Source organism: Selaginella moellendorffii, unplaced genomic scaffold, assembly GCF_000143415.4.
Source record: "Selaginella moellendorffii unplaced genomic scaffold, v1.0 SELMOscaffold_13, whole genome shotgun sequence".
Classification (NCBI taxonomy): Eukaryota; Viridiplantae; Streptophyta; class Lycopodiopsida; order Selaginellales; family Selaginellaceae; genus Selaginella; species Selaginella moellendorffii.
In genome coordinates this window covers 666,526-686,134 of record NW_003314274.1, presented here as the reverse complement: position 1 = coordinate 686,134, position 19,609 = coordinate 666,526, and the positions used below count along the sequence as shown (strand labels likewise).

At 51.6% G+C, this 19,609-nt stretch overlaps 9 protein-coding genes across 10 annotated transcripts; 4 read left to right on the top strand and 5 right to left on the bottom strand.

Annotated features, from left to right (window-relative positions):
* Positions 1 to 14: 14 nt before the first annotated feature.
* Positions 15 to 1,517, bottom strand: LOC9645330. Its single transcript, XM_002969657.2, has 2 exons — positions 318 to 1,517; positions 15 to 255 (listed from the first exon to the last, which is right to left on the bottom strand). The coding sequence occupies exons 1-2, from the start codon at positions 1,379 to 1,381 to the stop codon at positions 54 to 56; spliced, it is 1,266 nt and encodes a 421-aa protein (XP_002969703.1). The 5' UTR covers positions 1,382 to 1,517; the 3' UTR covers positions 15 to 53.
* Positions 1,518 to 1,617: 100 nt separating this feature from the next.
* LOC9645329 (pentatricopeptide repeat-containing protein At3g09040, mitochondrial) lies at positions 1,618 to 4,280 on the bottom strand. The gene is made up of 2 exons (XM_024674922.1): positions 3,303 to 4,280; positions 1,618 to 3,233 (listed from the first exon to the last, which is right to left on the bottom strand). Exons 1-2 carry the CDS (start codon positions 4,278 to 4,280, stop codon positions 1,749 to 1,751), a joined length of 2,463 nt encoding a protein of 820 aa, XP_024530690.1. The 3' UTR covers positions 1,618 to 1,748.
* Positions 4,281 to 4,316: 36 nt separating this feature from the next.
* On the bottom strand, positions 4,317 to 8,024 carry LOC9645916 (endoplasmin homolog). The gene is made up of 17 exons (XM_002969655.2): positions 7,901 to 8,024; positions 7,695 to 7,827; positions 7,454 to 7,607; positions 7,305 to 7,385; positions 7,131 to 7,242; positions 6,948 to 7,074; positions 6,751 to 6,889; positions 6,543 to 6,684; positions 6,458 to 6,487; positions 6,272 to 6,405; positions 6,009 to 6,221; positions 5,762 to 5,954; positions 5,546 to 5,711; positions 5,340 to 5,490; positions 4,871 to 5,281; positions 4,637 to 4,816; positions 4,317 to 4,580 (listed from the first exon to the last, which is right to left on the bottom strand). Exons 1-17 carry the CDS (start codon positions 7,965 to 7,967, stop codon positions 4,410 to 4,412), a joined length of 2,604 nt encoding a protein of 867 aa, XP_002969701.1. The 5' UTR covers positions 7,968 to 8,024; the 3' UTR covers positions 4,317 to 4,409.
* Positions 8,025 to 8,233: 209 nt separating this feature from the next.
* On the top strand, positions 8,234 to 10,973 carry LOC9645915 (luminal-binding protein 5). Its single transcript, XM_002969903.2, has 8 exons — positions 8,234 to 8,353; positions 8,433 to 8,691; positions 8,755 to 8,969; positions 9,034 to 9,276; positions 9,341 to 9,820; positions 9,880 to 10,034; positions 10,105 to 10,187; positions 10,248 to 10,973. The coding sequence occupies exons 1-8, from the start codon at positions 8,311 to 8,313 to the stop codon at positions 10,750 to 10,752; spliced, it is 1,983 nt and encodes a 660-aa protein (XP_002969949.1). The 5' UTR covers positions 8,234 to 8,310; the 3' UTR covers positions 10,753 to 10,973.
* Positions 10,974 to 11,057: 84 nt separating this feature from the next.
* LOC9645328 (TATA-box-binding protein 2) lies at positions 11,058 to 12,527 on the top strand. Its single transcript, XM_002969902.3, has 8 exons — positions 11,058 to 11,473; positions 11,567 to 11,654; positions 11,719 to 11,790; positions 11,872 to 11,922; positions 12,016 to 12,060; positions 12,115 to 12,207; positions 12,270 to 12,371; positions 12,421 to 12,527. The coding sequence occupies exons 1-8, from the start codon at positions 11,058 to 11,060 to the stop codon at positions 12,493 to 12,495; spliced, it is 942 nt and encodes a 313-aa protein (XP_002969948.2). The 3' UTR covers positions 12,496 to 12,527.
* A 30-nt stretch (positions 12,528 to 12,557) lies between these two features.
* LOC9645914 (allene oxide synthase, chloroplastic) lies at positions 12,558 to 13,994 on the bottom strand. The gene has a single exon (XM_002969654.1). The coding sequence runs from the start codon at positions 13,992 to 13,994 to the stop codon at positions 12,558 to 12,560; it is 1,437 nt and encodes a 478-aa protein (XP_002969700.1).
* Positions 13,995 to 14,142: 148 nt separating this feature from the next.
* LOC112346292 (pentatricopeptide repeat-containing protein At4g02750-like) lies at positions 14,143 to 16,263 on the bottom strand. The gene has a single exon (XM_024674921.1). It carries the CDS (start codon positions 16,261 to 16,263, stop codon positions 14,143 to 14,145), a length of 2,121 nt encoding a protein of 706 aa, XP_024530689.1.
* Positions 16,264 to 16,372: 109 nt separating this feature from the next.
* Positions 16,373 to 18,206, top strand: LOC9645913 (protein O-glucosyltransferase 1). Of its 2 annotated transcripts, none has more exons than XM_024674992.1 (6): positions 16,373 to 16,562; positions 16,669 to 17,132; positions 17,222 to 17,408; positions 17,463 to 17,527; positions 17,611 to 17,821; positions 17,882 to 18,206. In XM_024674992.1, the coding sequence occupies exons 1-6, from the start codon at positions 16,476 to 16,478 to the stop codon at positions 18,158 to 18,160; spliced, it is 1,293 nt and encodes a 430-aa protein (XP_024530760.1). In that variant the 5' UTR covers positions 16,373 to 16,475; the 3' UTR covers positions 18,161 to 18,206. The 2 variants fall into 2 exon arrangements, with proteins under 2 accessions (XP_024530760.1, XP_002969947.2); XM_002969901.2 differs by having other exon boundaries at positions 16,373 to 16,617.
* Positions 18,202 to 18,686, top strand: LOC9645327 (RNA polymerase II transcriptional coactivator KIWI). The gene is made up of 3 exons (XM_002969900.2): positions 18,202 to 18,315; positions 18,368 to 18,473; positions 18,533 to 18,686. Exons 1-3 carry the CDS (start codon positions 18,244 to 18,246, stop codon positions 18,613 to 18,615), a joined length of 261 nt encoding a protein of 86 aa, XP_002969946.1. The 5' UTR covers positions 18,202 to 18,243; the 3' UTR covers positions 18,616 to 18,686.
* Positions 18,687 to 19,609: the final 923 nt, after the last annotated feature.

Here is a 19,609-nt window from a genome sequence, read left to right as displayed (position 1 = left end):
CAAGAACACTTTCACGAGATCAACGGTGTATATATCAACATTATCATGGCACATCAGCTCTCACTGTGCCACAGGAAGTGTGCGTAGCTTCCAAAGTGGAATGGATTCGCGGGGTCGGACGCGATGGCATTTTTGTACGCATCCTCCGCGCCCTGTTTGTCGCCTCGAGCGAGCCACAAGAAGCTCGCGAATCGGCTGAGCGATTCACCGTCGGAGGGATCGGCCTCCATCGCCAATCGAAACAGCGTCTCAGCTCTGCCAATTCAATCCAAAAACTTTCATTCACCATCTCGATCGAACTAAGAACTCTCACGTACCTGTCGTGATCGTGGCGAACAACGTACAAGAACTGCGCGTAGTTGGCTAGAATCAGTGGATTCTTTCGGTCCTCGCCCAATGCCTGCTGGTAGAGAAGGTCCGTCCGGTCGAAGCACTCGTAGTTGTCGGGCTCCAGCTTTGCGCTCACTGGAGCAACCAGCGATTCCTTGGTAACTTTCGCTGGAACTGGAACTTGCTGGAGGAATTTCATCACTGCTAGCTGCTGGTTCCTGCTAAGATTCCCTGGTGCTGCCAGTTGATCGTCTCTCATCATCGTGGTTCTCCCCCGCCGGAAGAGAGGAAACTCATCCCCCCCATCAGTTCCCCCGGCTATAAGAGTTCTAGGCTTTCCTCCGCCATCTTTTGATCCTCCGCTACTCTCGATCGCAGCCTCGTCAAAAAAGTTTAGATACCCCGGAACTTCTGTAGCTGGAGAGCTCCACATCACTGTTGCTGCTGGAGCGGCTGGACGATCCAGCGCTGTGCTTGGCACAATTGGTGAGTGAATTGCGATGGAGCTGTCCATGGAGTAGACTGTGAAGTTCGCGAGGAGGATCATGATCGAGACCATGAGCTTTGGTGTGGAGGAAAATACCTGCTGGAACAGCCACAGGAACGAGGAGTGCATCTCTCGCTGGACCAAGCTCCACACTTCGTTGAGCACGGAATTCTCATCGCAGCACAGCATCTCCAGAGTGAACCGGTGCATCGATTTGAGCATGAAGACCATGGATGAAAACGCCTTCTTGATCGAGCTCGACACCAGATTACCGCCATCGAGCTCCCCGGGACCAGGTATCTGGCTCTTTTGTCGGTTTCTCCTCTTGAGAATCTGGAGAGAACTCGGGATTTCGATGCCGCCGCCTCGCAAATCCTTGCTGCCACCCTCGAATTGACTCTTCCTCGCTCGGCAGCAAATAAATCGCCTGGAATTTCTTCCACATCGCCTCCAAGGATCGTAATCCCCGTGCCTGAGCTCGAAATTTTGATTCCCCGGTGGCGCCAGCCACAATCTGGATGCCGAATCCACCGATAGACGAAGGCGCCACAGCTCCAGTCCCATGGAAAGACGAATGGCGAATGTGCCGCTCAAGATCACAGCTCGCAGCTGGCTATGTCGATCGACAAACCCAGCATTGCACTCCCTCCTCCTCGAAGAACCCTAGCTGCTCGTCCCATGCTAGCGTTGCTCGCTAGTAGCTAGTGCCACCAAACCAAAGCCACAACACTTTTTTACCACGTGGTTAAACAGGTCAAACTCGTGACAGCAGCGTGTAACGTTACGACACGTAAGCAAGGGGCAAAAAAGTATCGCGAATATTGTTCACAGCTGTGCTACAGAGTTTATCCACATCGGAAAAAATCTCCCCAAGATATTCCTACTCCAACAGCGTCAGAGATCACCGTCCATTCCCGGAGATCCCGGCCGTTCAATCCTCCCATGAGGCGTACATATTGGATAGCAAGACATATCGCCCACTGCCCGAATCCAACAATGCCTCGTGTCCCGCCGTACGAGCCCCCCTTTCCAGATCACCGTGGACTGTACACGCGCCCAAAAGCGCCATCCAGGCCAAACTATCGGGCTCGTACGGCATCGCGTGCATGAGCTCCTCGGCCTCCTGGAGCCGGCCCATCCGTCCAAGCACGTCCACAACGCATTCGTACAGCCCAGCGCCCATGGCCGTACCGTAATCCCCGTACACCCACGCCAGCCGTACGAGCGCCTCGTGGAGGAGTCCAGCGTGGCTGCATGCAAACACCACGGCAGAAAATGCCACGTCGTCGGGCACCACCCCATCGTGCTGCATTTGCCCGAGCACACGCAGTGCCTCGCTGGCGCGTCCGACGTGGGCGTAGGCCGCCAGCATGGACGTCCACGCCAGCAGCCCCCGCGAGGACAAGCTCTGGAGCGCTGCCAGCGCGTCGTCCACGCAGCCACACTTGGAGTACATTCCCAGCAGCGCCCCTTTGATCGCGTCGGACGTCCAAGAACTCAGCTTCGCGATCGATCGACCATGGGCGAGCAACGAGCTGGAATCGCCGCAAGCATCTAAGATCGTCACAAACGTTGCCTCCTGTGCTCGAACACCCTGCTGCTGCATTCTCCAGAACAATTCCAGCGCTTCCAGCGGATGCCCGTTCTGGGCATATGCAGCAGCGATCGCGTTCCACGAGACGCTGTCTCTCTTTTCCATCCGATCGAAGACGATGGCGGCTTCCAAAACCCGTCCACTCTTTCCCAGCATGTTGATCACCGAGTTTGCAATGACGAGCTGCGAGATCCAGCCGGTGCTCACAACCCGATCGTAGACAGCCTGACCTTTGGAAAAATCCTTGGAGCAAGCGCACGCCTCGAGCGCTCCAATGTAAGTCACAACGTCGGCCTTGACACCCGCGAGATCCATTCCATGGAGAAACTTCATAGCTCTCTCGCTATGCCCAACTTGGGCATACGCCGAGATCATGACGTTGCAAGCCACTAGTCCCGTCGACTGGTATCTCTCGAGTAGTTCTTGTGCGAATTGGAGCTCCTCGCACTTGCCATACATGTTGATCAGCGCAGTCGCCACCACCGTGTGTAGTTCCAATCCGGCAGCAGTGATCCGGAGATGGAGTTCTCGTCCAAAGTCAAGAGCTGGGATTGTAGAGCACGCGTCGAGAAGGCTGACAAAGGTGACCGAGTTGGCTTTGACACCCTCTTGATCCATCTGCCTGAAAAGCTCCAGACATCTTCTTCCCTGGAGGTTCTGCGCGTAACCCGAGATCAAGCAGTTCCAGGAGACCACATTCTTGACTGGCAATCGATCAAAAGTTGCTCGAGCAGCATCCAAGCAGCCGGACTTCCCAAACATGTTGACAACAGCGTTGCCAAGGAGGAGATCGTCGTCAAAGCCAGCGCTGGAAACGAGCTCCTGGATGGTGAAGCACAGATCTAAGTCTCCCAGGCAAGAGCAAGCGTCGACAACGCTGATAAAAGTTACCTCGTCCGGCTCTGGAAATCCCTCCAGATCAATCTCTCGCAGCAGCTCAACCGCCTCTTCGCTGCTTCCCAGCCGAGCTTCCAGCGAGATCATCACGTTCCAGGAAATGATATCCTTTTGATCGATCGCTCGGAAAACCAGCCTGCTCTCTTCCAGTCTCCCACACCTGGCATACATCTTCACGAGAGAATTCATGAGAAACTCGTCCCCTTGGAGTCCGAGATCGAGAACTCGATCGTGAAAGAGCTTACCTTGGCGATCGCCGCTACAAGACTCAAGAACACATGTGAGAGTCACGCTGCTGGGCTTGATCCCTTCGACTTCCATCTCTTGGAACAACCGAGCAGCCTCCTCCAAATACCCATTGTGGGTAAATGCCGCAAGCAGCGAGTTCCAAGTCACAACATCTCTCCCGTGATCTTGGTGCTCCATCCGATCAAACTGCGCTCTAGCGAGATCCAGATTCCTGCATTTACCATACATATTGATCAGCGCATTGCCAAGAACCCTACTAGACGACTCCACACCACAGGCAAGAATCCAGGCGTGAGCGACCTTACCTTGCTCCAAATCCGCCGTGGCCGCGCACAAATCCAGGATCGTCACGAAGCACACCACATCCGGTCGCGCTCCCTCGCCAATCATCCGGCGGACGAGCAGCAGCGCCTCGAGATTCCGGCCATTGCGAGCGCAGGCCGCCAGGATCATCGTCCAGGAGAAGAGATTTGGGCGCCACAGGCCGTGGAAAATCTCCCTGGCCACCTCGATGTCCCCGCACTTGCCAAACATCTCGATGGAGAGATTGCGGAGGGAGAGCTCGTCGTGGTGCCGGCTGCGCGCCATGGATTCGTAGGCGCGCCTGGCGAAATCTAGAACCCTAGCGACGCCACAGCGCTTGAGCAGCGAGGCATAGTCGGCGCGCGTGGCCCGCGCGCCCTTGGCCTGGATCCATTCAAACGCTTGTTCCAGGCCATCCATAGCCTTGGGTTATGATTGAAACCTTTTAAGCACAGGTTAGTTAACACAAAATATTCGTTTTTTCAAACATACAGAAATTAGGGTTCTTGGGAGCGCGCCAAGTGTACAAAATGTCTAGAGGCTATCTCGTCATAGTTCATCCTTCTCGTCTTCGTCGTCTGGCTCATAGTTTTCGGACCTAAGAGTACTCCCCATGGACTGGCCTCTCGGCAATCCATCCTCGCCAAAGGGCGAATCTGGCTCGGAGCCCTCGGAACCCTCGGAGCCTGGCTCAGCATCTTCGTTCTCCTCGACGCTCTCCTGTGAAGACAACAACAGTAAGATCCATATCCCTAGCCTTGTCATAAGCTTCATACCTTGTCTTCGATGACCGTCTCGATCTCCTCGTCGAATTGTGCGTCGGGGCTGATGTTGAGGTTGCTCTTGATGATCGAGTAGATCTGGGACGCAAACTCCTTCGAGTCGTCAACCAGGAAACCACTGTCAATCAAAGCCGTCTTGTAGATGAGCTTTCCAGTCGCCTTTGTGCTCTCATCCTGTAGAAAACAATGAGATGAGAACTTAGATCTTGTAATGCAAACTAGACGAACCTCTGGCTGTTCGTCCACTTTCCCACGCAACTCCTTGATGATGGGGTGACGGGGATTGATCTCCAGCACTCTCTTTCCGCGCATGTAGTTCTGTCTGGAGTTGTCGGTCAAGGTTTGCGCTCGCATTATCCTCTCCATGTTGGCGCTCCAGCCATAAGTGGATGTCACAACCACGGCGGGAGTGTCGGCAAGACGGTTACTGATTTTCACGCTGTCCACACCCTCGGGCTTAAGAACGTCTTTCCACCATGCCAGCAGAGGCTTGAACGACTGCTTCAATTCCTTGGCCTTCTCCTTGTCCTTCTGTCCAAGCTTCAATCCTTCCTTGGAGATGTTGACGAGCTTCTTGTCATCGAACTCGGTCAGGTACTGAGTCAAATACTCATCGACTGGGTCCGTGAAGAAAATAACCTGCGCATGAACCAAGGCATTAGTCACCTCGGATTATTATCCCAAAGGAAAAAAGTACCTCATAGCCTTCTTTCTGGAGCCTCTCCAGAAACGGAGACTTCTTGAGTTGCTCACGGTCTTGGCCAGTGATGAAATAGATGTCCTTCTGCCCGGGCTTCATCCGGCTAACATACTGTTCAAGTGAGGAGAGCTTGTCGTCCGAATTAGAGCTGTGAGAATTTAGAATAACAATCAGAGCTGCTACAATTTTCTTGACTATCTTACCTGTAGAATCGCAGGAGTTTCGCAAGACGCACTCTGTTAGTTGCGTCTTCAACGATGCCAAGTTTAATCGACTTGCCGAACTCGTTCCAGAACTTGACGTATTTTCCTTTGTTTTCTTCCTTCTTCTCGTCGGATTTTTCTTCCTTCTTCTCGTCAGATTTTACGTCTGAAAGGTAAACAACTTAACGTTAACGACCAATATGTACATGTACCAACCTTCAGCATTCTCAGCTTTGGCATCCTCCGCTTTGGCATCAGGATTGGCCTCGTCCGGGTCAGCGTTAACTATGCTACGAATCATATCGAGCGCCTTGCGAACAAGTTTCTTCTTGATGGTTCTCAAGCTGCTGTGCTGCTGCAGCATTTCTCGAGAAACGTTAATTGGCAGTGTATCAGAATCGACCAGGCCCTGTGAAAAACCCAAGCATTAAATAGACTGACGCGAATACTGCACACGACCAACCTTCAAGAAGCTGAGGTACTTAGGCAAAAGTTCGTCGAACTCGTCGGATACGAACACTCGCCGAACGTAGAGCTTCAATGATGTTTTGCTGTTGTAGTAATTCTCGTAAAGATCATGCGGAGCCTTCGGAGGAATGAACAACACAGCCTTGAACTCGACATCTCCTTCCGCAGAGAAATGACTCCAGGACATTGGCTTGTCGGGGTTATAATCCTGAACAATGCACGTAAAATTGACAACATTTGCCAATCACATCAGCTCACCTTAGAGATCGAATGATAAAACTTCGAGTACTCATCCTCGGTAACATCCTTTGGACTCCTTAGCCAGATAGCTTTGACGTCATTTAGTAGCTCCCAGTCCCACTTGATTTCTTTGACTTTCTTCGTTTTCGGCTCTAAACAAGATAAATACTGTAAACCAAAGTTTATAGAAAGAAAACCTCTTACTTTCAGTCTCCTCTTCTGTTTCACTTTCTTCTGCAAGTTAAAAGAGCAAAAATTAAAACAGCATTCCTTGTCTTTGAAAGCAAACCTGGTTTGTCTTCTGGTTTGTCGTCTTCCTCTTCAACAGTCTCTTCAGTCTCTTCGTCTACAGGAACTTCAACCTCAACTTCCGTAGAATTCCAAAGGTATATCGGAAAGTTCATGAATTCTGAGTACTTTTGAACTAGCTCCTGCGTTGCCAAAAGAAAAACAAAAAGTTATTTCACAAAATCAAAAGGCAAAACAATGGAACGTACTTTCAGTTTCGACTCTTCCAAATAATCCGCAGCATCATCTTTCAGGTGCAATTTAATTTCAGTCCCGCGTCCTAACGGCTCATTTTCTTCATCCTCGCTAACGGCAAAAGCTCCATCAGCTGTAGATTCCCAAATGTACCTAAGAAATGTATGTCAGCTTCCAAAGCCTAGTTAAACAGAAAAGCTGAAAGCCATACTGCTTGTCTTCGTTATTTTTACTGATGACCTCGACGTAATCCGCGACCAAATACACCGAGTAGAAACCGACTCCAAACTGGCCAATCAAATTTAAGTCACCTCCTGACTGCATCTTTTCGAAAAATGCTACAAAAGAAACATCAAAGTTGTTCAACAAAATTCAAAGGAGTCAAAGAAAGCACCTGAGGTTCCAGACTTCGCGATTGTTCCAAGGTTCTTTATCAACTCGTCCTTAGTCATCCCGATGCCACGATCGCGAATAGAAAGAAGCTTCTTCTCTTTGTCCAGTTTAATCTGGTATATAGAATGTAAGAACTTGGACGACTATTAGCGACTGAAATGGATGAAGTACCGACCCTGATTTCCAGTTTGGACTCGTCACCTTCGCCGAGCTGAGACTTGTCGGTAAGAGACAGAAACCGAATTTTGTCCAATGCCTGTGAGAAAAAAGAACAAGAAGAAGAGGGGCTCAAACGGCGAACACCAAATCAACCATCTCACTCACGTCAGAGGCGTTCGAAATAAGCTCTCGAAGGAAGATATCCTTGTTGCTATATAGAGAGTTGACAATAATGTCCATCAACCTCGAAACTTCAGCCTGGAACGTAAATCTCTGTGCATGGGCTCGCAAAGTCTTTTGGCCCACGGACTCGGACTCCCTGAGTAGAAAATGTCCACACACTTAGAATTGCCCCGGAAAAAGAAGAGAAACAAAAAAGTTCCAGCAAAGTAATGATGTACATTACCTCTCGACAACCTGGGAATCAGTAGACAAGGCGTCAGGAATCGCGCCACCGATCGGTTCTTCGATTTTCGGAGGACTGGCATTCTCTTCGGTAACTCCGGTATCTTCTGCGTGGACCTTAGACCTGATCGGGCCTAAGCAGAGCAAAAATCACTCGATTCTTAGATCAATCCAATGCCCCCACGGAGATCCGTGAATATCGATTACCTTGATCCGGGAAGGCCGTGAGAGCGATCAGGAAGAACAGGGCAACCACCGCTGCCGATCGCGCCATGGCGAGCTCCGTCCAGCGTCCAAGCTAGGGCACTCTTTTAAGTTTCTTTTCACCTGGCATTTAAAACAAACGGCCTCGATTTGTCCACGCCCACGCGATCTGGCGGCAATAAAACAACCAACAAAATGCCGGGCTCTGATTGGCCGAGCCACTTCATTGTAGAGTGGCCACGCCTTCTGATTGGCTGGATGACCTGGTTTATTCTCATTGGGGCGTTTTACACGTGTCGTGCTCCCATTCGCTTGCTTGCATCTGCCCTAGTTCTTTCTAGAGCTTTCAGCTAGCACCAGAGGAGTTAAAAAGGCATGCGCTTAGGTCTCGCAGCATTTCGACAGAGAGCGCGATGGAGAGATCGGTGATTCTACTGTTCGCGTTGCTCATCGCAGGTGAGATTTTAGATCTAGTGTCCAAGGCCAGCGCCAGCGATCGATAGTTCGTCTAAAATCTTCCCCTTTGATCGTGTAGGAGCTGCTGTGGTCGCGAAAGAAGAAGCAGCGAAGCTAGGGACTGTGATTGGCATTGATCTTGGCACCACTTACTCGTGTGTGGGCGTCTACAAGAATGGCCATGTCGAAATCATCGCCAACGATCAGGGCAACCGTATCACTCCTTCCTGGGTGGCTTTCACCGAGACAGAGCGTCTCATTGGAGAAGCAGCGAAGAATCAAGCCGCTGTTAATCCCGAGAGGACGATCTTCGATGTCAAGCGGCTAATTGGAAGGAAGTAAGTTAGATTCCCATTTGCAATTTTTCCTTCCTTCTTGATCTAACTCTCGTACCGTCATAGGTTTGAAGACAAAGAGGTTCAAAGAGATATGAAGCTCTTTCCATTTAAGATCGTCAACAAGGATGGAAAACCATACATCCAAGTCAAGGTGAAGGATGGCGAGACTAAGGTCTTCAGTCCAGAGGAGATAAGCGCCATGATCTTGACGAGAATGAAGGAGACGGCCGAGTCATACTTGGGCAAGAAGATCAAGGACGCCGTTGTCACAGTTCCAGGTACTCATTCATCTAGTTGTTTGTTTTCCAAATCATAGTTTTTACTGATCTTCTCGATGGGCAGCGTACTTCAATGACGCACAGAGGCAGGCAACGAAGGATGCCGGTGCCATCGCCGGACTGAATGTGGCTCGTATTATCAACGAGCCCACTGCGGCAGCAATCGCCTATGGACTGGACAAGAAGGGTGGTGAGAAGAACATCCTTGTGTTTGATCTCGGTGGTGGTACTTTCGATGTCAGTATCTTGACGATCGACAACGGAGTGTTTGAAGTGTTGTCTACCAACGGAGACACCCATCTTGGAGGTACTTTGATCAAAGCCTTCTCCTTTTCTTTCTTACAGCTCGAAACTAACATCTACCAATGCAGGTGAGGACTTCGATCAGAGAGTGATGGACTACTTCATCAAGCTCATCAAGAAGAAGCACAACAAGGATATCAGCAAGGACAACCGGGCTCTTGGAAAGCTTCGTAGGGAAGTTGAGCGTGCCAAGAGAGCTCTCAGCAACCAGCACCAAGTCCGGGTGGAAATCGAGTCCCTCTTCGACGGTGTCGACTTCTCGGAGCCTCTGACCAGAGCTAGATTCGAGGAGCTGAATGCCGATCTTTTCAAGAAGACGATGGGGCCAGTCAAGAAGGCTATGGACGACGCCAACTTACAGAAGAGTGAGATCCACGAGATTGTTCTTGTTGGCGGGAGCACACGAATTCCAAAGGTGCAGCAGCTCTTGAAGGACTTCTTTGACGGGAAGGAGCCGAACAAGGGTGTGAACCCCGACGAGGCTGTGGCTTTTGGTGCTGCTGTCCAGGGCGGTATCTTGAGCGGTGAAGGCGGCGACGATGTTAAAGGTAAGCAAAGACTTGTCTTCTTTTGTAATCCATCTGTGCTAACGCGCGTCCATCGACAGGCATTCTTCTCTTGGACGTTGCGCCCCTTACTCTGGGTATCGAGACCGTTGGTGGAGTGATGACCAAGCTGATCCCCAGGAACACTGTCATTCCGACCAAGAAGTCTCAGGTCTTCACCACGTACCAGGACCAGCAGTCAGCCGTGTCCATTCACGTAAGTCGTCATTCCCTCTTTCAGTGCATTCGTGCTGTGTGGTAGAGCTAACTTTGCTCGGTTGGTATAGGTGTACGAAGGCGAGAGGAGTATGACGAAGGACAACCGCGAGCTCGGGAAGTTCGACCTCGCTGGCATTCCTCCGGCTCCACGGTAAGATCTCAAGCTGTTTATACCACAGGCAACTCAACTTAACAATCTCTCTTTTTGCAGTGGCGTCCCTCAAATCGAAGTTACCTTTGAGATCGATGCCAATGGTATCCTCAACGTCAGAGCCGAGGACAAGGGCACCGGCAAGTCCGAGAAGATCACCATCACCAATGACAAGGGGCGATTGACCCAGGAGGAGATCGACCGGATGGTTCGCGAGGCGGACGAGATGGCCGAGGAGGACAAGAAGCAAAAGGAGAGGGTGGACTCGAGGAACGGCCTGGAGACGTACCTCTACAACATGAGGAACACGATCAACGACAAGGACAAGCTGGCGGACAAGATCGAGAAGGAGGACAAGGAGAAGATCGAGGAGACGCTCAAGGAGGCGCTCGAGTGGCTCGACGATAACAACACCGCCGAGAAGGAGGACTTCGATGACAAGCTCAAGGAGGTGGAGGCGGTGTGTAACCCGATCATCACGCAGATCTACCAAAAGACCGGCGGCGCCGCGGGATCGCCATCGTCCGAGGACGACGACTCTGACGATGATCACTCGGAGTTGTGAGTTCTTCCAGTTTTTTTTTTTCTCTCCTCTCGCTCTCTCTCTCTCTCTCTCTCTCGCTTGGATCTCTTCTTCTCTTTCTTCTCGGGCGGCCTTTTGCAGTAACATCTCGTGTAAATGTATAAAACAATAGAGCCAAAAGATTAGTTTGATAACAAGGAGGGATTTTTTGTGCTCTTTCATCAATGTCAATGGAGAAAAAAGGAAAGCTCTTGGCTTGTTTCTTTGAGATTCTTCCACGTGTCCCTCCTTCATGCCAAACGTATACGTATTAATAGGGCTCGCGAAGAGCGGTCCATTGTTTTGGAATGGAGGGATGTGAAGAGGCGGGCGCCGGGAAAAGCCAAGATTTCGTCCCCGAGGAGCACATTCTTCACGGCGATCCGGCGCTGCCGCAGCCCTTGATCGATCGGCGCCTCCAACACCAGCAGCAGCAGCAAGATCTTGCTGCTCAGCAAGATTTCTTCGCGCAGCAAAATTTCTTCCAGGGTCAGTATGCCGCGGCTCCAGCGATCGCGAATCTGGATCCCAGTCAGCTGCAGCAGTACTTCGCGTGGCAGCGCCAGAATGTGGCTTATCCGCACCAGCCGCAGCAACAAATTCATCAAGAACTGGAGAACAATCCATCGCCTTCGAGCAAGGAGGGCTTCTCGCGATTGGGATTCCAAGGCGGCGTGGCTGTTGACTTGAGCAAGCATCCGTCAGGGATCGTTCCCACGCTCCAGTTGAGTGATATCTTCTTGTTGGAAAAATGGAACTCTAGACTTTCCTGGCGGATTTATTTTATCCTCTTTTCTTTTATGATTCCGCCATCCAGGAACATAGTCGCGACTGTGAACATGGATTGCAAGCTCGAGCTAAAGACGATCGCGCTGCATGCAAGGAATGCCGAGTACAATCCCAAGGTTTGTTTGTGTTCTTTTTTTTTCTCTTGTGTTTTATGACTTGTCTCTCTCTTCTCTTATCCAGCGTTTTGCTGCTGTGATCATGCGTATAAGAGAACCCAAAACCACGGCTCTCATCTTTGCGTCCGGAAAGATGGTGAGATTTTTATTCGTGACCTCGACGACTAAGTGCTAATTCAGTAAGAATTTTTTTTTTTCTTGTTTGTTCTCTACCTAGGTGTGCACTGGGGCCAAGAGCGAACAAAATTGCAGGCTTGCGGCTAGAAAGGTTTCTCAACCAACTAAGAGAAAAAAGACTACTTGAAAGAGGCAATCAATGACTTTTAGCTACTTACGCAAGTTTTGTGTGCATGGTGTCTAGTACGCTCGGATCATCCAAAAGCTTGGCTTTCCCAGTCAATTCAAGGTACTAGAGCCTGTCAAAATCATGTGTATCTTCCATAGCCTTTCTCCTGTACAGGACTTTAAGATTCAGAACATCGTGGGATCGTGCGATGTCCGATTTCCAATCCGGCTCGAAGGCCTCGCCTTCTCCCACGGCCACTTCTCAACAGTTAAGCTATGCTCATTTCTCCTGTTCTTCTTCTTCTCTTGGTTAAGACATTTGTTTCGCAGTACGAGCCGGAGATCTTCCCAGGACTCATTTACAGAATGAAGCAGCCTAAGATCGTCCTGCTCATCTTCGTCTCTGGCAAAATCGTGCTCACGGGAGCAAAGGTTTGATCCCTCTCTCATGCTTTGTTTGATACTGAAAAAAGTTCCACAGGTAAGAGACGAGATCTACGAAGCTTTCGAGAACATCTACCCCGTGCTAGCGGAATTCCGAAAAATCCCACAGTGAAGAACCAGGAGTAAGTTATGAGCTATCAATCAATCGAAGAGCTTATACACTCCAGCTTGGAGCTAGGCACTTACTTTGTTGCCAGTTCTAGTTGCCACGGAGATCTTTCTTAGCGATTTGATCACGGGCGAGTCGGGCTTGGAATCCGGGCCCAGCTCGATGCTTTCGTACCGCAAGTAGAGCTGCGCGACGAACAAACGCCCGATTGTCTCCACGAAATCCTTCGCTCCACACTGCTTGTTGGCAGAGCTCGTAGAGTCCGTGTTGCGGCCATTGGACCAAAACACACAGCGCTCCAGCTCGCGGCCTTGGGCCCCGAGGAAGCGATCCGGGACAAACTCGTCCGGCGAATCGAAGACTGTGGGATCCCGGCACACCAGCGCCTGCGATCCGCCCAGCAACTCGCCCTTGCGGATGAGAAACTCCCTCCCATCCCCGGACTCCACCACGAATTCCCGCCGCGCGCGCCCGTACTGGTAGAGCACCGGCGGCGCGATCCTCATCACCTCCAGCACGGTCGATTTGAGCAGCGGCATTCGCTCCACCGCGGCCATGAACTTGCGCGCGCTACCATCGTCGCCCATCGCGCCGCGGATCTCCCCGCCCAGCCGCTGCTGGAACGCCTCGCTCTGCGACGCGACGTAGAACAGCAGCGATGGGAGCATCCGCGAGAAGCCCAGGAACCCATTCACGCCCACCACGAACACGAGATTGTGGAGCGCCTCCTCGCGATCCAGCCCGAATTGCTTCTCGCCCATGTCGATCAGCGCGGTGGCGTTGTCGCTGAGGAATCCGGCGATGCGATCGTAGGGCCACCGGACGATCAGTGGCGGCAGTGGAAAGCTGCGGAGGAGGAGCTCCTCGATCACGGCGGGGAGTTGCGTGCGTGGCGAGATTGGCGCGAATTGGACGCCAATCCATAGCTGCATTAGCAGGGGGCCGTATGACCCGAATTGACTGGATGGGTCAGCGCCGCCGGTGACCGCCTTGACCATGAAGTTAAACGCCAGATCCAGGAGCTTGGAGCTCACGGCGATGGAGTTCTTCGTCCCGGACTCCATCTCGGCCTCCACCCCGGCGAGAGCGCTGGCCATCTCGGCCTCAAACTCGGACAGGAACCTCGGGCCGGTGCTCTTGAGGATCTGGAACACGAATTCCTTGAGACGGGCGTGCTTCTCCTCCTCGGTGTCGAGGTACGCCAGCGTTCTAACGCCGCCGGTGAAGGCATCGGATGGCTTGTAGGAGCCAACGAAGACGTCGCGCTTCTCGACTTTGGAGTTGTCGAAGAGAACTGGGAAGGATCTCTGGTCGAGGAGGGCGATCCCCGCGGGGTTTGGAAATCCCGGAGGAGTGGGGATGAAGTTTACCTTGAGCACGGTGCTCTTGTATTTCTTTACGCGGCTCTTGAAAAACTCCACCTCGCCCTGGATGTAGTGGAAGTCGAGCTTGTCTTTGATAGCACTCAGCCATGGCACACCATAGCTTCCGGGGACCTCCATAGCCACAACTTTTTCCAAATGGTGCAGACTCTCTTAAAGGCTCACGTGTTTTCCACGAAAGCTTGTCAACCATACGGAGTTTTTGGAATTACCCTCCGCGAGATGGTCAGTTCTATCCTCCGTTGTCGTTGCTTGAGAAGTGTGGCATTTAACAATAGCGCATCGCATTCGTGACGAGTACGTATGGAGCAGCGACGTGAGGGTTGAGCTCCACCGCTGCCTCGGCTGCCCGAGCTCCGCACTCGGCATCGCCCGGGCCCCGGAACGAGGCCCCGAGCAGCGACAGCCAGGCCTGGAAGTCGGGCTGGAAAGGCATCGTCTCCATGAGCTCTTGGGCATCTCGGGCATGCCCGGCTCGGCCCAGCAAATCCGCCATGCAGCTGAACTGCTGCTTCATGGGTGTCAATCCAAAGTCCAAGCTCATCGACGCAAACCATCGGCAGGCCGAGCGCAAATCCCCGCCATGGCTGCAAGAGATCAAAGCCGACGTGAACGACGCCTCTGCCGCTTTGATCCCTTCCAAGTGTAGCTCGCAGAAGAGCTCCAGCGCTTCCGTGGGATGCCCGGACTGAGCATATCCCGCAATCGTGGCCGTCCACGCCGGGATCTCCCTCTCGGGCATACCGTCAAAGAGAGCCCGGGCTCCCAGCATATGCCCGGCCTGGGCATATCCGTGCACTATAAGATTCCACGACACTTGCGAGCGCTGGAGCATCGCGTCAAACAGGCTCCGCGCCTGCCGTACGTGGCCGCCCTGCACGTATGCGGTCAACAGCGCGTTCCACGCCACCACGTCCCTGTACGGCATCCGGTCAAACGTGGACTTGGCCTCGTCCACGTGGAAGCCGTGCGTGTAGGCGGTCAACAGGGCGGTCCACGAGACGAGGTCCCAAGCGGGCATGGAGTCGAAGAGCCGCTTGGCCTCGCGAGGGTGGCCGTTCTGGGAATATGCCGTGACCATGGCGTTCCAGGAGATTAGATTCCTCTCCGCCATGCCATCGAATATCTCCTTGGCGTGTTCCAGCAGCGAGTTCTCGGCGTACGCCGCCAACATTGCCGTACAACATACGAGATTATTCTCTGGAATCTCGTCGAAGATCTTCCTGGCTTGATCTAGATGCCCGTGCTCCGAGAAGGCGGTGAGCATCGCCGTCCAGACCATGGCGCTCCACTCGGGCATCCGATCGAGAAGAGCTCTGGCTTCGCGGAGGAGCCCTCTTTGCAGGAGTGCCGCCAGCATCAAAGACCAGGAGATGCGATCGCGCTCCGGCATCCAGTCGAAGAGATCCCTTGCGTGATCTAAGCGACCCCTTTGAGCAAATGCCGAAAGCAAAGCGTTCCAGGAAACCACATTCCATTCCGGAATCTCGTCCAGGAATTCTTTAGCCTCCCGGAGGTAGCCATTGTTTGCAAAGGCCGAGAGCATTGCGTTCCAAGAGAAGACGTCGAGCTCTGGGGTTGAATCAAACACTTGCTTGGCGAGCTCCATTTGCCCGTTCTGGGAATATGCTCCGACCATCGATGTCTTTGAGACTAGATTATGCTCCGGCATAGAATCAAACGTATATTTTGCCGCCGCCAGATGCCCTGTCTCCGTGTAGGCCGACAGCATTGCCGCCCACGTCACCATGTCGCGCTGCTGCATGGAATCAAACAGTCGCTTGGCCTCTTCCAAATGCCCATTTCTGGCATATGCCGACAGCATTGCGTTTCTTGACATAAGATCCCACTCTGGCATTGCAAGGAATACAATTTTTGCCTGCTCAAACTGGCCTGCTTGTACGTAAGCCGACAGCATTGCTGTCCATGACACGAGATTTCTCTCCGGCATCTCATTGAGTATCTTTCTAGCACCCTCCAAATGCCCAGACTTGGTATTTGCGTCAAGGATAGCGGTGAAGGCCACAACGTTCCACTCGGGCATCTTCTCAAAGATATCGTTGGCCTCATGGAAGCGTCCATGGTCGGCATACGCGCAGAGCATGAGAACCCACGAGTAAGTGTTCTTGTGAGGGATCGAGGCGAAGACCTCCTCGGCCTTGGCAAGGCTGCCACACTTGGCATACATTTGGACGAGGAGATTGAGGAGGAACACTCCGGAAGAGGGAAGAAGATGTGGATTGGAGAGAAGCCGAGCGTGGGCGGACTCGACATCGCCCAGAGTCTTGCATGATTTGATCAGTGACGCGCAAAAGTTCGCATCAAAACAAGCTTGCATATGGAATATACCACAGGCTCTTGGCATATGCGAAGATTCTTGGGCATTCATGGGAATCCATGGTCCACGTTTATTGGACCGTCCATTAGCCTACCGTTGAACGAGTCAATGTAAAAAGTCACCGGTTTCGAGTACGTGTCGTTATACCGGTGGAAAGATTCTTCTTTTCTCTTTCTGGTCTGGTAGAGAGAGTGGAGTGGAGTCCAGCTCGATCGAGCGATCCATCGATCTATCTTCGATCCATCCATCTCTCACTCGATTCCATGTTTTATGGAGATCTCTTCCGCAACAGGGTGCTGGGAGCAGCCATGGCGTTTCTACTCCTCGTTTCCCTGTTCTTCTTTTTCAGAGTAAGCAAACAGTAAATTATCCATCTAGCTCCAATCGGTCGATCGATCGGCAAGTGTAAGTTTAGTCTCGATCTTACACTCACGGTGATGCTTCCCGGTGATCCAGGAGGACCAACGAGTTGATCCTCTCGCGGTAGTCGAGCATGAGGAGGACCACATGGGGACGATCCATCGCCAGCAGCAGGAGCCCAATTGCCCATCTTACTTCGCATGGATCCACGAAGATCTGGCTCCCTGGAGCGAGAGTGGGATCACTCGCGAGCACCTGGACGAGGCCCGGCGAAAAGGCGATTTTCGGCTGGTTATCGTCGATGGTAAGCTCTACTTTGAGCGGATCCAGGAATGCATCCAGACCCGGGACGAGATCACTCTCCAAGGATTGCTCTTGCTGCTGGAGAAATTCCCCGGGATGATTCCGGACATGGAGATGGTGTTTGTTTGCAATGATTTCCCTCAAGTTCCCAAGGACGAGTATCGGTCAAAGCCGCCGCCGCCAGTCTTCTCCTATTGCACGTCCAGATTCGGGGGGCATTTTGATATACTCTTCCCAGATTGGTCTTTCTGGGGATGGTAAGCGAGCACCATCGTCCCTGAGCTTCTTCTTTTCGCTGTTTTTTCGAGAGTTTGATCGCCAAAACTTTGTGAATTTTCTTTCATAGGCCACAAGTCAAGATTCGTCCCTGGGAGCAAGAAAGTGTGGAGATTTTCGATGGAGCGAATGAAACGGATTGGTTTGAGAGGGAGGCGATTGCCTACTGGAAGGGAAATCTTTGGGTGATGACACCGGTTCGCGAGGAGTTGCTTCAATGCAACAACACGCAATACAACGTTGTCGTCTATTATTTGGTAAGAATCCACGCAAATGGTGATGAAGTTCTTACATTTTTTTTTAATTCCCAGGATTGGGCAAAAGAGGAAGCCGAGGGATTCAAGACATCGTCGCTATCAAAGCAATGTCACACCCGGTAATGAAATGGACTTAAAATGAGAAGTGATGGATAAAGATTGTAAACTTTGTGTGTGTTTTTTCTTGATATTTGTGGCGTAGATACAAGGTTTATGCTGAAGGACGAGGGTGGTCAGCTAGCCTCAAATACTTGATATCTTGTGGCTCCACAATTCTCCACATTCAGCCCGATTTCTGGGAGTTTTTCGCTAGATCCTGGCTACCTTATGTGGAGTACTGGCCAATCAGCAGAGAAAACATGTGTTCATCCATTAAGCATGCTGTGGACTGGGGAAACGCACATCCATTTGAGGTAAATCTCATTCTTCCATTTGGTTTTCCTTGCCTAAACTTTTCTTCCAAATCTTCAAAGGCTTCTGCTATTGGAAAACGCGGGCAAGCCTTTCTCAAGGAGCAGCTAACCATGGATCACGTCTACTCGTACATGCTGCATGTCATGCAAGCGTACGCAAAGTTGCAAAGGTTCAAGCCGGAGGTTCCCAAAGGCGTCCAGCCATGGCGGCCGAATCCAGGTGAAAACTTTGGAAATGTCACAGCAGGACAACCTTGCAACATGCCTCCCAGGGATCAAGTCATGGTGTCAAGGTTTACGGCCAGCCAAGTTGCTGGATACTGGCAAAAATGCCCCTAACCTCTTCTTTTCTCAATCTTTTGATCAACAAAGATTAATAATCGAATCTGGAAGAGCCCTAAAGAATCTTTTGTTTTTTGGTAATGGCGAGCAAGAGGAAGCGCGGGAGCAAAGCAGACGAGAAAGAGGACGAGGAGAGCGTGGCGGTGTGCGAGGTATGATGGGATAATCGAATCCGGGGTAGCCCTAATCTCTTGGAGCTCGTAGATATCAAAGAATCGCAAGGTCTCGGTGCGCAAATGGAGGGGGCAAGTCTTGGTAGACATTCGAGAGTATTGGTACAAAGGAGGCGAGTGCTTGCCAGGGAAGAAAGGTTGGTTTTCAACTCCACACCCGTACACTGATCAATGGTTGCTTTGTTGATTATTCCAGGAATCTCTCTCACCATGGATCAGTGGAATGTTCTCCAAGAGCACGTTAAACAAATCGATTCTGCGGTACAGCGCGTGAACTGACGATCATCGTTTTTTTTTTTCTCCCCTTTCTGCTAAAAAGGTTTTTAGAAAAATGGTTTTGTTGCAGTCGAGTATAGGGTTTTTTGTATCCAGTGATGGATTTCGTCGTCAAGGAGAGACCAAAGTGGAGGAGGAGCGATTTGAGCACCAGCGAGATGCTCGACAGGATTGTGGATTTTTGTTCCAGGTATGAGAAACTCTCCCCAGAGGAGAAGACTTCTGCTAGGACGGAACACACACGAGTTGCTCTCGGAGAGTTTCTCTTCCAAGTTAACAAGATTGAAAAGGAAGGCTTTGACACTTACGATGAAACCGTGCAAGCGATCGAAAAGGGTGCTCTAGAATTGCGTGAAAAGCAGGAGGATTCGAGGCTGGAAAGCGTTCGCTGCCTTTACAAGGCCTTAAAACACTATTGGGTCGATGATGGGCAGTCACAGCCCGAGTTTTCCATCCAAGAACTGGAGAAGTGCCACGCCGAATTGCTCGCTTCAACAAATGCAGAGATCGCGGGCCGGATTCGGGGCTTAGAGAAGGAAGTCGTGTTCACAAATACGGAAGTTGGCGTGCATGTCTTTACCTGGCCAACTTTGGTGCGTGCTTCCCTGGACGAGCTCTTCACCAAAACCAAGTCGGCCCTTTCAGAGATTTCTCGCTTGGAACCGGCCAAGGCGCAGATCGAAGCTGTGCTCAAGCTCGGGGGATCATTTTTCCTCGAGTTTGAGAACATACATCCTTTTCTCGATGGTAATGGGAGGTGTGGGAGGATTCTTCTGGCTGTTCTACTCAGGAGCGTGATGCCCTTCCCAAATGTTTTGTTCGTGGATCGCGACGTTGATTACGGTCTTCCACCATATATCAGTCCGATTTACTACTACGAGTGTTTCCACAAGGCGCAATCCCAGCAGGGAATCGAGTTGGATGGAGATGGCCGACCGATTGTCACGATGGAAAGCGCAAAGTGTAAGCTGGAGGTGCCTCGGCATCTCACGGCACT